At 42.1% G+C, this 16,975-nt stretch overlaps 1 protein-coding gene across 2 annotated transcripts in view; it reads left to right on the forward strand.

Annotated features, from left to right (window-relative positions):
* Atp10a (ATPase phospholipid transporting 10A (putative)) overlaps positions 1-16,975 on the forward strand; it is a 183,802-nt gene that overhangs the window by 123,463 nt on the left and 43,364 nt on the right. For both annotated transcript variants that reach the window (XM_076851272.2, XM_076851273.2), the window contains exon 3: positions 8,887-8,972. In XM_076851272.2, the coding sequence (XP_076707387.2) occupies positions 8,887-8,972 (86 nt within the window). The remainder of the gene's footprint in view (positions 1-8,886; positions 8,973-16,975) is intronic.

Below are 16,975 nucleotides of genomic sequence, written 5' to 3' on the forward strand. Positions count from 1 at the left end.
AAGTCCTATGCCCTTGTTCCTATTCTTATTTTTGTTGGTTCTTATTTCATGATGCTTTATCTTATGTCTGGTTATTTTTGAGGATGTGTCTGATATTGTATTTGGAAATTGGATTTTTACAAATATTTTGAGACCATGGGTTACCCATACACAGAGGGAGAGAGAGGACTTTCTTTGTTCAGTATCTGACTGTTCTAGCAATCTGGGGGTTCTAACAATGTGGAATCACTATAATCTAATTTTAGGAAAGAGATTTTCTGGGCCACCCAACTGACTCTAAACTGGATAAGTAGCATTTTGAAGAAAATTAGTTTGGTAAGAGTGGAAGACATTATTTCATGCAGCAGCACCATGTTGGATTAAGTTCCACATTGGAACTCTTTCTTCCAGTTCACTATTTCTCTGGGGTCCAGTTCTTTATGGCCCTGTAAGAAAGCAAAGATGTTTATCAGGCCCCTCTCTTGGTAGGCCCTATGGCAGGCAGAAACCTGCCACCAAAGGTGTTTACGCCTAAATACTCTGAGTCTTTGAATATGTTATGTTGCCTAGCCAGGTGGAAATTGAGGTTGCAAGTTAAATTAACCCCTTCAGGTAATTAATCGGCTGTCACTGAGATGGGGAGATCATCCTGAATTACCCAGATGGATTCAGTTTGATCACAAAGAGCCTCATAAGTAAAAGGGGGAGGCGGTACATTCTCAAAGTGGTACAGCATGAGGACTCTGTTTCCTCATTGCTGACTTTGGAAATAGAAGGAGGCCATACATCAAAGATAGCAGGCAGCCAATCAAATGAGTTCTCCTAGTGCCTCCTCAAGGATCACAGTCCTGCTCTCTCCTTGACTTTATCTTCATGAGACCCACTTCCAGCTTTTAGAACTATGAAATAATAAATTTGTGTTTTCAAAGCCATCTTGTTTGTGGTAATTTCTTACAGCAGCAGGAGGAAGTGAATACGTGACCTGAACTACAACATTTGTCTCACCAGTTTCCCTCCGTTTCTCACTCAGAATTTGGGCACTCCCCTACAGGGTAAAGAGCCTCCGAAAACCAGTCCTAAACTCTGGATTTTTTGTCTTTTCTAGATCTTGGCTTGATTTTTCCTTCACATTCTTGTTAAATCTCTGATATCTTCAGGCAAGGATTTGTATTATTCTATCCAGCATCTCTGTTTGCATGCAGTTGGAGGTTTGGTCCAAATTCCCCAGTCCTTCCTTGCTGGACCAATTTTATTGTGAATCTGATGAATGAGCTAGTCCAGTTGTGCTTTCGAATTTCATATTCCTTCTGCCAGTATAGCCTTGGAGTCATTCTGCAGGTTAGTATAAGAGCTTCACGGCTGTCCTCCTTTTTCTAACCTCTCCTGAGAGGTTACCAATGGCCCTGTAGTCTATGAGACTCAGCCCCCAGGGTCTACTTGATTATCTTTACATGTAAGTTTCCAGGTCCCTTCTGTTGCCAAGGGGCAGGGCACCTTTTCTGTACCTAGGCTGTCTGCTCAGTGATCTCTGAATCATGGTAGGTTCACACCCTGCAGCCTGTCTGTGCTGACGCCATCGGTCCCACCTGTCGTGATGGAAGAGGCACAAAGTGGCCTGTGGCTGTGAAGCAGACAAGCTGACTTCTACCCTTGCTGTGCAGATGAGCTCAGCATTGTTGCTGCAGATGTGTTTCATGCAGTGCCACCATATTGGAATAAGTATATATTCTTTCAAGAGAGCTATTTTAAAGAATAGCCCTCATTTGGGTGTTCTATAAAATAACTCTCATTACTTACTGTCTGAATGCAAGCCAGTCCTTGATACTCTTATACATGTTGATAAAAGAAATCATGGGCTCTGCTGACAACCACAGCCCACTAAGGCAGCACAAAGCATTTATGGCCAGGAGGGAAAGGAAAGCTTTTGATTTTGAGAATTCAGGCTCAAGCCCAGTATTCTGAGCCTTTGAATTTTGCCACCATCTAAAGGAAAGCTTAGAGGCTTTTTGGCTGTGAAACAGCAAGGAGGCAAGGGAACAAAGGATGAAAGGGTAGAGAAGGGAGGGAGGTCTGGCGCCCGTGTTCTCGTGTTCTCGAGTCAGACTCACGGAGGGAAAAGTTGGCTTTCTATTCTCAAACAAAGAAAAGACCACTTGATCTCTAATGCCTGTGCTTATGACAGGGAAATTTGCATTTAGAAAAAGAAGGCAGCAACCCAGACACCCTTTGGTCCATTTCTCCAAGAGCTGCCAAAGGTGTTGTGCTTTCCAGAAACTCCCTGAGGTGTGAGGAATGTCAAGTCCTTCTGTGGAAGGACTGTGAAGGTCCAGATGCCATCTTCATCATCCCTGTCAGCTTTGTTTCCCTGGAGACACTGATGATATCAAGAAGGGGTATGACTTGCCGATAGTGTCATGAATGTATCATGTACAAGCAGTCGAGTGCTTTGTCATGGACTGCCATGCCACCTGCTTCTGCACATCTGTATTTAGGGTGCCTTAAATGTTGCAATCACAACTTCTGCCATTGGAGATTAAATCATTATTTAAGTATTTTTTAAAAATTGTTTGTATTCAGTATTTGTGTTGGAGCACAAAGTGCTAATATAAACACTGAATCTGTGAAACTGATTGGAAAAAATGATTGCTTTAAGTATTCTTCTATGTTTGCCATATTCTTCTACGAGCACAAGAATGTCTATGGCTTTACTGGGGCATTTGTTTATTTAATAAATAGGATCCAGCACCTTCTATGGGCCATGGGACCCTGCAATAGACAGGACAGCCTATTTGCTTTTTCAAGTTAACAAGTTGAAAAATGTTGTTTTGACAGTATAATCTTAACAAGGAATAAGTAAATTTGTGCATTTATTCACTCACTCTGTCTGTTCTCCTTTAAATTCCCACAACACACACAGGCACATGGTAGATAGAAATTGGATTGAAAGTACAAAACAAAAGAGTGGGGTAATTATTTCATTAATGTGTGTTAAAATGATTTGCCTAAATTAGTTCAGGTATTCTTCACCCATTGCCAATAAATAATGAGATTAAAGTCTGTGAAGAAATCATATTGTATTGCTATCAAATGAAATGTGCTTGCACTTGTAAAAGAGAAACTTTCTAGAACATCAGAGAACCCCTCCTAGGCTCTCTTGGCAAATTCCCCCACTCCCTAGCATCAAGTGATGGGGCTCCTGACTGTGGATCAAGCAGTAAGCAGGGGCATAGGCCCCCAAGAACCCAGCACAGAGCTCTGTAACAATTCAGAAATGTGTGGTACATGGGATCCTTCCAGAGTAAACATTGGTCACCCATGACCACGTGTGTGCCAGGCTGTGAGCTGGTCTCAGGGGACCTTTCATCTAGGAAAGGCTTAAGAATGAGAGTTAGCCTTAGCCACATCCAGAGAAGTTTGGACATTTGTGTTGGGGCCATGATCACTTGGTTCCAAGACAGACCTGCAACAAGTGGTGAGATCTAACCCAAAAGGGCAGGTAGAGGAATTGTGCTTCTGCACCAGAGAATCTTCTGTGGCTGATAACTGGAGGCGATGTTAAGGCTGGAGGTAGAGGAGGGTCCTGGAGATCTTTGTAGCCAGGAATATCATGACTGGTGGTACAGAGGGCATCTTTAGAACAGGGTCCAGATGTAGGGACAGAGGAACAGGTATGTTTTCCTTGTCTCCTTGTGAATGCCAGGTAGTGACCCTTCCCAACCTGCCAGGGCAACTGAGCTACATGCTGCTGCTGTACTCTGTGCAGTTTCCCACCAGACTCCTCAGTGTCCAGGTCATGCAGAGGCTAGGACAGACGATCTCACTAGGAAGCATCTGGAGAGTTTGGCCAGGTCCCTGATGCCATTGCACCTGCAGATACCTCAAGTGCACACTTTTGCCACCTGCTTACCTCCTAAATTAAAGCCAGGTAAACTGGCTTACTTTACTTCTTTAATGTTCGAAAAAACAATAGTGTCTGCTTTAATGGACATTACTTTTGGATATTACTGCTTCTGTTTTAAGATAGAAAAAAATCACTTTTGCTTTTATTGGATAAATATTAAGAATTGAATGAATGCAAATGTGAAATATAGTCTTCCTTCAGTATCTACTGGGAATTGGCTTCAAGATCTCCTCACCCACATCCCAAGGATATCAAAGTCTGCACGTGCTTAACTTCCACTTATAAAATGGGGTGGTATTTGCATATAACCTATGCATATATTTCCATGTACTTTAAATTTTTCCTAGATGATTTATAAGACCTAATTCTATTTTAAAGGAATAATAACAAGAAAACATTTTGTACATGTTCAGTATAGGCACAATATTTTTTTCTGAATATTTTTGGTCCTCTGATGGCTGAATCTAAGATGGTTTGAATCTAGATGCAGAGGGCCTGACTATGTAGTGTTAGTGATAGAATCTTTCCTATGAATCTAACATTCACCCAACTAATAGTCTAGGTACTGCCGAATTATACTTGTATATCCTCATGTGATTGAACAGGGGACTCAGCAACTGTCCAGATACCTTTTCTACCTGGAGGAACTATGGAGCATCAAGAGGAAGCCTGCTTCAGGGCACGGGATATCCTTGGGTCCACTTTAGTGACTCAACTCTCCAAGCGTTTCAATTTTTAGCAAAATTGCAAGTTCAGTGCAGAGCTGGAAGACTTGCTGCTGTGTCACCACCTTGCCTCTCCCATTCCGCCTAATAAGATCAGCATAAATACATTTATCCAAAGGCGCTTCAGAGGAGAGCAGCAGAAACTGCAAGCATTGTATTACAAGTGAAGCACTTATTTGAACCTGTTTGCTTTGCAGTGTGTGAGTCTTCATGTCCTTAGCTGCATGTAGTCCCAGATACTTGGTGTGCTGTGGCTGAGCTGCAGAGGGCAGTAGCTTTGATTTGAGCCTGAATGCTTGAGCAGCATTCTTGTGGGTAATGCTGCCTCTGCTGTAGTGAGCCATCACAAACACCACCTCACATCAGAGAGGCTTGTGGATTTGTAGGATTACAAAGGCATTGGGAATCCAACTCCAAATGCCCCCTCCTCTCTCTCTCTCTATATCTCTTTCTCTTTTTTTTTTTTTTTTTGTTTAAAGTCTCATACTTATTAACCAGGACAACCAGGACTAAATCTCTCAGCACTGATTATTTTTTACTCAAATTTTGGGTAAGCTTTGTTAACCCTTCACCACAGGCATTAATGAATATGGGAAGAGAGTAGCAACAATTGGACCAGGGTACATTTAACTGAAACATATTTTTGAATACATTAAAACATTAAGGTACATTTTAAATTTGGGCGGGGGGGTGGTGGGGGAAATGTCTATAAAATCCCTTGAACACTTTTTGGCTTATTTGATGTGCCATAATCTTTTCTTGTGGAACCAAGATCCTCTCAGTGAGTATCAGCCCACTGAGCTGGATATATCAGAGGCCAGAGAAGCTTTAAGGCAGTCACTTGAAGGTTGCCATGGCCTTGAGCATGGTTCTTAATGATCCTAAATGATCAGTAGTGCAAAAACCAACTTCATAACAGTGTTGTAAGATAGTAACATCACACATAGCACAATGCCTGGTATTTAGCAAGGCATCAAAAACTCTTTCTATCTATCTATCTATTTATTTATGTTGCTGAGGATCAAACCCAGTACCTCACACATCCTAGGCAAACACTCTACCACTGAGCTACAGCCCCAGTCCCTCTTAACTGTCTTGATGATGATGACCATGATATATTACAGTGGTGACCTTAAGAATTACTTATGTTGGGCTGGGGATGTGGCTCAAGTGGTAGCACGCTCGCCTGGCATGCACGGGGTGCTGGATTCGATCCTCAACACCACATTAAAATAAAAGATGTTGTGTCCACTGAAAACTAAAAAAAAAAAAAAAAAAATTAAAAAAAAATTTCTCTCTCTGTTTCTGAGCCGTGTACATTATATTACATTCTCTCTAAAAATAAAACAAAAAAAAAAAAGAATTACTTATGCAGGCTGGGGGCTGTAGCTCGGTGGTAGATCACATGGTTAGCATGTGTGAGGCCCTGGGTTCAAACTCGGGGAGGAGAGGAGAAAGAAAGGAAACAAGAAGAAGAATGATTTACTTGTGAGACATTTTTTTTTCTAATATTTGTGCTAAAATGTCCCAGAATTCTGGGCTATGTTCTACTTAATCATTAATTCATTTCTCATAATCAATTCTCAATGTTTGTTTACTTCTGCTTTTCATAGTCTTTTATTGTAGAAAATGCACATAAAATATACCATGTTAACCATTTTTAAGTGTATAGATCAGTGGTATTAAGTTCATTAACAGTTTGGAGCCATTACCACAAGACATCTCAAGAATGTTTTGATCTTTCCCAACTATACGCCTATTTTTTAAAGAAATGAAGCTAGTGGGTTTACCACAGAAGACTAGACTGGGGTCCAGGCTGTAGGGTGGGGTAGAGGCAGTGTTGACAAAAGTTGGGCTGATGAATAACCAGGGCATGACCTTGAAGCTGATTTGGAATGTGGCAGGTGGATGGAACAATAAATAAGTATACTTCTTAAATGAAGGAATGTTACTATATTGCCTATAGTGAGGGAAAACTCAGTGTTAATAGAAGTTTCCTTATCTAAAATGTGTGTTTTGGATATGAAATACTTTTTTAAATGAGAAACTCAAGGATGATCCCTGTATTAGTTTGCTAGGGTTACAACGGACAGGGCAGCTTAAACATTAAGTATTCATTATCTCATGATTTCAGAAGCTCGAAATCCAAGTTCAAGGTGTCAGCAGGGTTGGTTCTTTTTGGCTTATCTCCTCCCTGTGGAGGGTCGTTTTCCTGGGTCTTCACATGGTCATCCCTCTGTGTGTTTGTATCCTATTCTCTTCTGCTTATAAGGACAGCAGTCCTGATGGATTAGAGCCACCCTCATGATCTCACTTTAGCTTAAATTACTACCAGAAAGGGGTCTTTACAATTAGAGGCTCTTTCTGAGGTACTGAGGTAAGGACTTCAACATATGAATTTTGGAGGTAAGGGAAGTTTGCTTGAGCCTAACAGTCTCTGAAGTTCTCTCCAGCTCTAAAAATCCTCAAAATTCTTGGCAATTCCAGATGAAGCCAAGGCCCGGACCATGCCCTGGCCATGTGTGCTTCTGAGTCACATGATTGTAGCAGAACATTACAAATGCGCCTCTGAAAGTGCCAGAGACAGAATGTCCTTCTGTTTCTGAGCCGTGTACATTACATTTTTCTTAGAGAGAAAGAATAATAAACAGAGACAGAATATTTTAAGTCCTACCATCCTAGTCTGCCAAGAATAACCCTAGTGTTCTTGGGAGCCCACTCCCTTCATGGCCATCTTGTACTCTACATCTGCAAATGTCTACCCTGTAAAAATCGGTCCACTAGTGTCAAGATAATTCACACAGCTTTAAATAAACACAGGACTCTGAAACAACCTCTCTCTGCAAACAGAGTGCAAGGCCATTTCAATCCAAAGAAAGGGACGGATGGCTAATGAAACTTTAAGAGCCTTTTAAAACAGCATTTCGTGTGTTGGGGACATGGCCCAGTGGTAGAGAGCTTGCTCACATGTGCAAGGCCCTGGGCTTCACTCCCAGCACTGCAAAGTAGACAAATAATAAAATAGTATTTCAGTTATTACACTGACTACTATTACCTGGGGAGTCCTCGTTTTAAGGCACATACATTGGAAAACAATACATAAGTTTTGAATTGTTACCTTTATGGCTGTATTCTATGCAGAAAAATGCATTGTCATAGTAGAATAATAATTATCTAAAGTGATATCAACAGTGTTTATATCCTTTCTGTGATTGTTAGCCTCTGGCAATTTCTTTCTGATGATATGCTTGTGTGAGCAAAGATAGTTCCTTTTTTACCACAGTGTGACACTTGATAGAGAAAACATTATGACAGCCTGACCAGAGGGCTAATAAAAATAAATCCATTAATTAAACTCTTAAGTTATTTATACTAAAGACTCATTCCCTGTATTTCTCTCCTTTCTTCCTCCCTTCCCTCCTTCCACTTTTGATCTCTTCACATCTATCAGTTGCAAACTCCACATTAAAAAATTTTCTTTGTAGTTAATTGTCATTTAGGATGGGTGGGGTAGTACTGGGGATAGAACTCAGGGTCTCATACAGATAGAAAAGGGCTCTACCATTGAAACCCCTCCACAGCTCTTTTTTTTTTTTTTAATTATGAGACAAGGCTGGCCTCCAATTTATGATCCTCCTACCTCAGCCTCCTGTGTAGTTAGAATCACAGTTGTGTACCAGCACATCTACCTAGCAAACGGTCTTTTTTTTTTTTTTTTTTTTTTTGTGTAAATGCAGAAGAATAATAAAGGAACTGTTGGCTCACACATTGGCTCTTTAAATCTATGTCAGCAAAGGTCCATGAAGATTTTTTAGTATACATTGAGGAAATGGTATTTTAGTATGAGTTCCTGTTTTTCAGATAGAATTTGCTTCCTTAAATATATATAGAAACTTGGAAGGCGCTGACCTGCTTGAAAAACGGAAAAAAAAAAAAAAAAAAAAAGTCAACTCATTTATCCCTTTTCATCGTTGGTGGTTTTCTTTGCTGTGATCTGAAATTCTCTTTTTTTGCATTAAAGCCATAATCATCTTGGCTCACTTATTAACCAGTACTGATCTACTAATTGGTTAGTTAAAATGATGAGTTATTATTCATTATAAAAATGAGAAAGCATGGGTTAAGTGCATGTGTTCATTGACATTCTGCAGAGATTTCTTAAGCACAGTTCAAGCATGAGATTTCCCAGTCATGGATGCAAGACTAAAAGAATAAAAGTGCCTTTTGGAACTGAGCAGCCTTATCCCAGATTTCTCTAATGTGTACGTGCTGTTATTTTAGGTCTCCGAATTCAATCCTTTGACGTTCACCAGTGTAATCGAGTGTGAGAAGCCAAACAATGACCTGACTAGGTTTCGTGGTTGCATGTGAGTATCCTGCATCTTCCTGTGCTTATCATTCTGCTTGGTAAAGTACATACACGTGCACACACGCACGCACGCACGCACAGAGTTAGAACTCTGGGCTGCTTTTTGAACAAGTTCATAATATTTTGTCAGCAGTAGAACTATCAATGAGTGTGAGTGTTTCTCCCACCTGGTCAGCACCGAGCAGGTAGGGGACATGACAAGGGAAGTGTGATGGCTTACATGTAGACTCAGAAAATGGCAGCTGGAGCCATGCAGGAGGAACCTGGTTGGAAGCTCATTCCTTCCTTTAGTAAGGCAGTCATTGAACAAGTACTTATATTCTAGGCACTGGCCAGTGCTCTGGATATAATACAGTGACTCAACAGACAGAGAATTCTGCCTTCATGTGTATTTTATTTAAGTTAGAAGAAAAGAAAGATTAATAAACAAAAACACACAAATAAGAAATGTAGATACAATACGTCCAAAGTCCAGCACCATTTCTTACTCCAAAGGAGAAAAAGTAAAAATGTGGATAAATAGTCCAGTTGGTTAGTATGGGGAGAGAAAATGGAAGAGAATAGAGCATTTTGGGATGGAGTTGCTGAATTACAGACTAGAGCTATGGGGACAATTTCACAGAGAATGAGGAAGGTGACAAGGATATAAAGGACATTAGGTTTGACCTGCCCTGATTCACTGACCTTTTGTATATCACTGGACTCTGCAGACTTAGCTCCCATCTGGAAGATATGGGGCCTTCTCCCTGCTGCTGTCCTGCTCTCAAGCTCAAACTTAACAGTTGAGCCCAGGCTACTGCTTAGTGGTCCAGGTACAGAGTGGCCTCTACAGTTATGGAGGGACAGGGTGTTCTGCTTCTGAAAATGGGTTCTATCTCCAAGAGCTTTCAATAAACTTGAATCTTGTAATTTCTGAGTCATCTAGCATGGCTGACTGTGCCCCACACACAGTAGGCAGGCAGAGATGCTAGGGGTTAGTGCATCATGGAAGACTTCATAGTGAAAGGTGAAGTGCATCTGTAGCTAAGTGTGATGGCTCAGTCACCCACTGAAATTGCTCTGAGGATCAGAACTTGGAAAATGTTAGGCCATCACTTAAAGGAAACAGCTAAAGTGGGGTAAAACTCCTAAGAACAAACCTTAGCATATAGTCGACAATATCTGGGGGGAGAACACTCAATTACCCAAATGTTCCAGTCTGCTGTGAATTTCTGGTCTCTGTCCTTTCCTGGGCTGTCTTCTCCAGGCTTCCTTAACCAGTTGCCCCAGGAGTTCAAGCCCTTGGTACCATTTGCAGAGGCTCTGTGAATCCCCCGGGCCCAAGCCAGCTAGAACAGGTACTGGGTTTCTGAAGATAGCTGGGCATTAAACAAGTCCTCTTTGGTGCTAAGGCTGCGAGGCTCCAGAGCCCACACTTACTAGCTAGATAACCCACAATCACTCATCTATACAATTATACAATGAGGATAATTTAGGACGTTCCCTGTGTCAGTGAAAGTTCAGTTAATTTAATACACAGAAAGTTTTCAAACATGATAGGTGTTCAATAAATATTGACCACTATCATTGAGGCTGCTGTGTTAAAAATACTATTATAAATAATAATACGGAGCAAGAGAAGAGAAGGGTCAGGAGATGGTACAGCTACTCAGGTAGCTGAGTTACTCAAGTGATCTTCCGGAGGGAGATTAGTGGAGAAGGTGATTGGGAGAATGGCTTATCGTGTGTGTGTGTGTGTGTGTGTGTGTGTGTAAGAACCACAGGAAGAAGGAAGATGGGTTTGAGGTTTCCTGAGTTTGAGGATGTGGCAAATGCATAAGGCACAGTGATCAGCTGACAGCAAAATAATATGGGTCAGGAATTGTGTTAGTCTGTTGTCTGACTATAATGAAATACCTGAGGCTGGGTACTTATGGAGAGGTTTGTTTAAAGCACAGTAAGTGCAGTATGCTGCAGACTATGGTGATAGCCCTCTGGCTGTGTCTCTCATGGTGGATGGCATCATGGGGGAGTGCATGTGAGAGGGAGAGACCACATCACCAGATAGGAAGCCAGAGGTTGAGGAGGGGCCAGTAATCCCCTCCCACTAGGCCCCACCCCTACACAGTCCCATTGCCTCTTAACATCAACACAGTGGGGATCAGGCTTCATGCACTTGAATTCATGAGGGATTACCCACATTCCCTCCAAACCATAGCAGGAATTGAGGACAGGGTAGGAGCTAGAGCTAAAAATTTGAAGACCCTCTACCTACAGGTCATATTCAAAGTTAGAGAAGAGGCCAGGCTATATGAGACAGTAAAGAAATAAAAGAAAGGAATGAAGACAAAGTAATCCCCAAAGTTAGGAACAGTCACCTTGATATGATGGAGAAGCCATCATAAGGGTGATACCCAGGGGAGGAGACACAGCAGGGACATTGAAAGGAGATCTGCAGTACCCTGGGTTCCACAGAAAGCCTAAGGAAGGTGACAACTAAGTCATTTCAGTAGTCTGAGAGTTATAGCTCCAGGATATAGGAGAGGAATAGACATTGCTCAGCCATTCTTTCTAGAAGTGTGACTTAAAGAGGAGGGTTGTGACCAGAAAGAAGGCCTCAAATACAGAAGAGTTAGAAAGAGAGAAGGTAGGGAAAAAAAAAAAAAAACTAGGCTCGTAGAGTCCTTAGGTGCTTGTGAGGGGGACATGTGATCTCTGTGCATGAGGGGCGGCCCTCAGGGAGGCTGGTATCTTGTGGCTTCTCAATTCACCCAGTACCCAGCCTTCAGCTGTCTTGATATCTCCATCCTGTTTCTTTCCCCTAGGCTCTATGGAAACAGTCTTTTGAACAGACATTGTTCTGAAAGGCCTGGTCAGACTTTTCCAACAATGCTAACATTAAGTGTTCCCAGTATGGTTCTCCTAATGGGTACATTTCCTGAGAAAGACCTGCTGAGAAGGGAACGAAATCCTTTCTGCTTTGTTCTCTAATCATCTTGCCTTCCCCTTTGTTTTTCTACCCTGTTTTCCTACCCTGATGGTCCCCTAGAGCCTGGGCCTAGGAAGGGCAGAGAGCAAAATAATGTGGGTCAGGAATTGTATTAGTCTATTATCTCACTATCATGAAATACATATGGCTGTCTACATATACACAGACCTCTGCATATGTAACCCCATTTAACTGATTTGCTATCTCTACCAGATGAGGTGGTTCGGATTTGCCACAGAATTGACAGTGTACCCACAGGCCCCTCTTCCAGCCAGACTAACTCAGGCAGGGTCTTTGGAGCCTATGGATAGCATTGTCTGAAAGGTTTTCTTGTGACTGTGGCACACCATCAGCCTCATCAACCTTGTCTCAGACAGTCAGGCTGAAGCTCAGATCCAGAAAGAATACAAAGGGAGGATCAGCGAGGTCAGGGTATCAGGGCATCAACAAAGGGAGCAGGGCAGCCTCATGCTGAGGACTGCTGTCCTGAGCAGGGAGTGGGCCTGGTCATGCTGGATTCCCATGTTCTATCCTGGATAGAGAGAAGGAGGTCATAGAAAAGGAGGTTGATTCACACTCATCCCAATAATACTAGGAGCAGGGAACTAACCTGGGGAGCAGATCTGTCATGGAGACTGCAGAGCCAGTTCCTGGTTGGCTGGCTTGTGTGTTTGTTATCATCTCAGGGTGGCCTCCTTTTAGCCTCTGTGAGACAGTGGCTTCATGCAAGTAACTTCATCATGCCAGGGAACCATGGATGGCAGACCAAACTCCTCAACAGGCTTGCCAGCAAGTTTTGTTCTTTTCTTGGACCCACCAATCCAAACTCAAAATCTTAGCCATTTGCAGAGCTAAGTTTGGGTTTATAGCAGCAAGAAAACCCAAGTCTAAAGTTAAGCTCTCCCCATTGCTGGGGCAGGTGACCTTAGAAATTTACTCTGCATTTCTGATCCTCCGCCTTTGAATTTTGTGGTGGCTACCCCCTCAACTTCACAGGCTGACCTGAGAAACAATGAAAGAACATATGTGAAATACCACATGAATTAGAATATATCGTGCAACCACTCTGTGCTAGCTTTAGTGTATGGTTCCACTCATGTGAGATGTCCGCAGTAGGACAATCTTATAGATACAGATAGGGGATCAGAGGTTGTTAGGGCTTGAGAGGAGGGGAGTGGAATAGGAATGGGGAGTGACTGCTCATGGGTATTGGGTTTCTTTTGGGGATGAAGAAAATGTTCTCAAATTAGCTGCTGGTGGTAGTTGCCCAATTCTCAATTTACAAAACAGCAACAAAAAGCACCAGTGAACTATATACTTTAAATAACTGAATGTAAACTAAATCTCATGCTATTAGAAAAAAAGTGTTAAGAACACTTTAAAGACCTGTGTTGTTTCAAATGATATTTATATGAAGTCTTCAGTTAGAAACTGGAAATAGAAATATTCTTCACCTCTTTCAGGGCTCTGTCCTTAGCTCCTGCCCCAGGACATCACAGCTGCACATACAGGCCTCTTATGAATGGAGACTTGGCTTAGGGTGACTCCATTTGACTGTGTTCATGTTGTATAGTGATCTTTGAAACCACAACTCAGTGAAACATTTGCATTTTCCCCTAAAGGATGAAGCAAAAGAGGCTGGCTGGTCATCTGATGTAAATTTCCAATTCACATTATAAATTCAGTTGCCTATTTTTCTCTTCAGAACTATCAATGTTTGCTTTATATATTTAGGTTCTTTGATGTTTGGATGCATATATACTTGTTATATCTTCCTGTTGAATCCACTCTTTCTTTATAAGATGACTTTGTTCATCTTTTGGGAGATTTTGGATTCAAAGCTGTTTGCCTGATATCAGTAGAGCCCCCCCTGATCTCTTCTGGTTACCATTTTTACCCCAAAGTAAGAGTCCACAGAGCAGGGTTTTGAGCTTTTCTTCCTGATGCTGCAGAGCCATTTTCAACCACATAGGGCTAGTGTGAGCATTGAATGCCATCGGGAGCCCAGAGCCGGTTTGTTGGAGTACAAACGACAGAGATGTCATGGTAAATTGCTCTGGTGACTGTGAGATATGAAGGACCCAGGCTGGTGGTGTTGAGGCTAGCAATGGTGTGCTGCAGGCTCCAGCAAAAAAAAAAAAAAAAAAAAAAAAATGGGTAACCTGAATTAGGGCAATGAATTAGGTGAGAAGGAGGCCCTGGATTAGAGAAATAGCCAGTGATAGCCAGTGAGGAGGTTGATATTGAGAACTGATGGTAGAATGGATGGAAAAACAAGGCATTAGTAACACTGAGGTTGCTGGTCCAGCTACCTCAACCAATGTATCAGCAAGTTGCTTTCTCCTGAGGTGCCTCTGCTTGGCTTGTGGATGTCCTTCTGCTCCTTATGACTGATGTGGAGCCACTGACCAGGGTGAAGCAGAGAGGAAAACCCAGGTCTCTGAGTGTTGCAGATGATATACCCTGGGGGAGACAGTCAGCCTGAAAATTCTCTTCAAAGTTCTGGCACTTGATATTGCAACCCTTAGACCTGTAGGGAGGTATGTGGATACAGGAATGCCTTGTTTTCCTGTTTCTGAATGGACAGATTCTAACCCTGTTGCAGGTGCTTGTCAGCATGTTGATCATTGCTAGAACTCGCCTTCCTTCACATACTGGGACTCAGGCACACAAGAGCCATTCCCAACAGCAAGTGCCGTCACCGGAAAGGAACATCTTTCAAGAGAGAAAAGCTGAGCAGGTCATTTATTAGCTGAACTTGCCATTTCCCAAAGATCCTGCATATGGCACTTTTTTCGTGCATGCTACACGGTACCATTAGACAGACTCTCATAAAATTTTACTTCTGGACAGTTTTGATTTAGAAGAGATTGGTTTGATGAGTTAAGAGGCCTGGGGACTTGAACTAGATGAACTCTTCAAGGTAGCTTAGATTAAATGTTAAAGGATGTATTCAGTTGGCAAAGCTGTCATAACGAATCACCAGACTGGGCAGCTTTGACAACAGAAGTTTATTTTCTTGCAATCTAGAGCCTGGAAGTCTAAGACCAATGTATCAGCAAGTTGCTTTCTCCTGAGATGCCTCTGCTTGGCTTGTGGATGTCCTTCTGCTCCTTTTGTCTTCCCATGATTGTCCCTCTGTATATGTGCCTTTGTTCTAATGTTGTCTTTTTTCTACCCCAGTTTGGTGCTGGGAATTGAACCCTTGAGCATATCAGGCAAGCACTTATGCACAGCCACATCTTCTGTCCCTAATCTCTTCTTTTAAGGTTACCACTCTGATTAGATTAAGTCCTTCCTGAATGGCCCTTTTTAAACTTAATTTCTTGTTTTAAAGACCCTGTCTTCAAATTCCAGTAATATCCTAAGGTCCTGGAAATTGGGACTTCCACATCTGAATCTCAGGGAGGACACAGTTCAGCCCATGCTGTTGCTTCTCTGAATCTATAATGTGAACTTTGAATCTCAAAGGAGGAAGTGCTGAGTATGGCTTGATGGGCTCACGTTCTTGTGTGCAGCTTCATGGAATTGAGACTCATGCTTGCATGGCCCTGGGTCTGTTCCACTATTATCTGGGACTCTCCCTTTCAGAAGTCTAAGGCAGGTGCCCTTCGCCACCCCCACTGCTGCGTGTGCTCGCATCATGGCATCACGGCTGCGTGCTGAGACTCCCCTGGGTACTGCTGTTTTCCAGCCTTCCTTCCACTTGTGATGAGCTGGTCACAAAGAGCTGTGGGTTGTTTTTTTGTTGTTGTTGTTGTTTGTTTGTTTGTTTGTTTGTTTAATGTTTTTTGGTTGTAGATGAACACAATACCCTTATTTTATTATTATTCTTTTTTAACGGAGCTGAGGATAGAACCCAGTGCCTTCCACATGCGAGGTGAATACTCTACCATTGAGCTACAACCCCAGCCTGCTGTGGTTCTTATATAGGCCAGTGCACCTCCTGGTGATGAGTTGCTGTCTGGCTTTATTAGAAGCATAGCATGGTTGTCCCTCAGTTTCCAGGGGATTGGTTCCAGGATCCTCCACTGACACCAAAACCTGCAGATGCTGAAGTCTCTAATAGAAAATGGTGTAGTATCTGCATATAACCTGGGTGCATTCTCCTGTATACTTTAAATCATCTCTAGATGACTTATAATAACCTAATACAGTGTAAGTGCTATGTAAATAGTTGTTATACTGTATTGTTAAGGGAATTATGGTGAAAAATCTGAAAATGTTCAGTACAGTCAAAATTTTTTTTCAATATCTTTTATTCTGGTTGGTTGAATCTACAAATGCTGAGAATCCATATTGACTGTAGTTTCTAAAAAGCTGTCAAAGAAGGCTTATCTAAAATAGATATTTTTCTTGTTTCTTTTGAGTTTATCTCTTATTCCTAGTAAGCATTACTGGAGCTTTGAGATGAGTCATTCCTTACTGTTACTTCAGAGAAATTGTTTTCATATCCAGCTGTTTCTAGAGAGACATCCATGTCAGAAATGTGGCTATGGTGTCCTCTCATTTGGAAAGTGTGAAGCAGGGCTTTCTTTGTAGTTAATATCATCTTATACAGGCTGGTTTCTGGATGCTTCAGCTGGCAGTGAGGTTTTCAGTCTTGAATCTCTTTTTAAAGTAGAACTTTACTCTATCTCAGAGTTGCCAAAGTGGACTGTCAGCTCAGTGTTGATTTGAGCATCTCCCCCACCTCTGTGTTCCTTTGCATTTGCTTTGCAAAAGAACCACCCAGCATGCATTTTAGCTTTGATTGCATTGTGTAGCTTTTCTGATTATTTCCCTAGTAACTGGGTACCTAGGAGTTTGGAGAAGGGAAGGAGTTGGGAGAAGGGAAAGACTTCCAAGGGTCTAGGAGTTGGGAGAAGGGAAAGACTTCCAAGGGTCTCTGGTAAGCTTCCAAGAACCTCAGTGGAGGCATTTTGATTGTGGGTGTACCCAGAGGGGTGAGTTTACTGAAAAGGTGGTGTTTTGGAAGGTGCTTCTCTCAGTGTCACTTCCTGGGGATGGTTAGACTGTGCTTGGCTGTAGTT

The sequence above is a fragment of the Callospermophilus lateralis genome, chromosome 3 (assembly GCF_048772815.1).
Source record: "Callospermophilus lateralis isolate mCalLat2 chromosome 3, mCalLat2.hap1, whole genome shotgun sequence".
Classification (NCBI taxonomy): Eukaryota; Metazoa; Chordata; class Mammalia; order Rodentia; family Sciuridae; genus Callospermophilus; species Callospermophilus lateralis.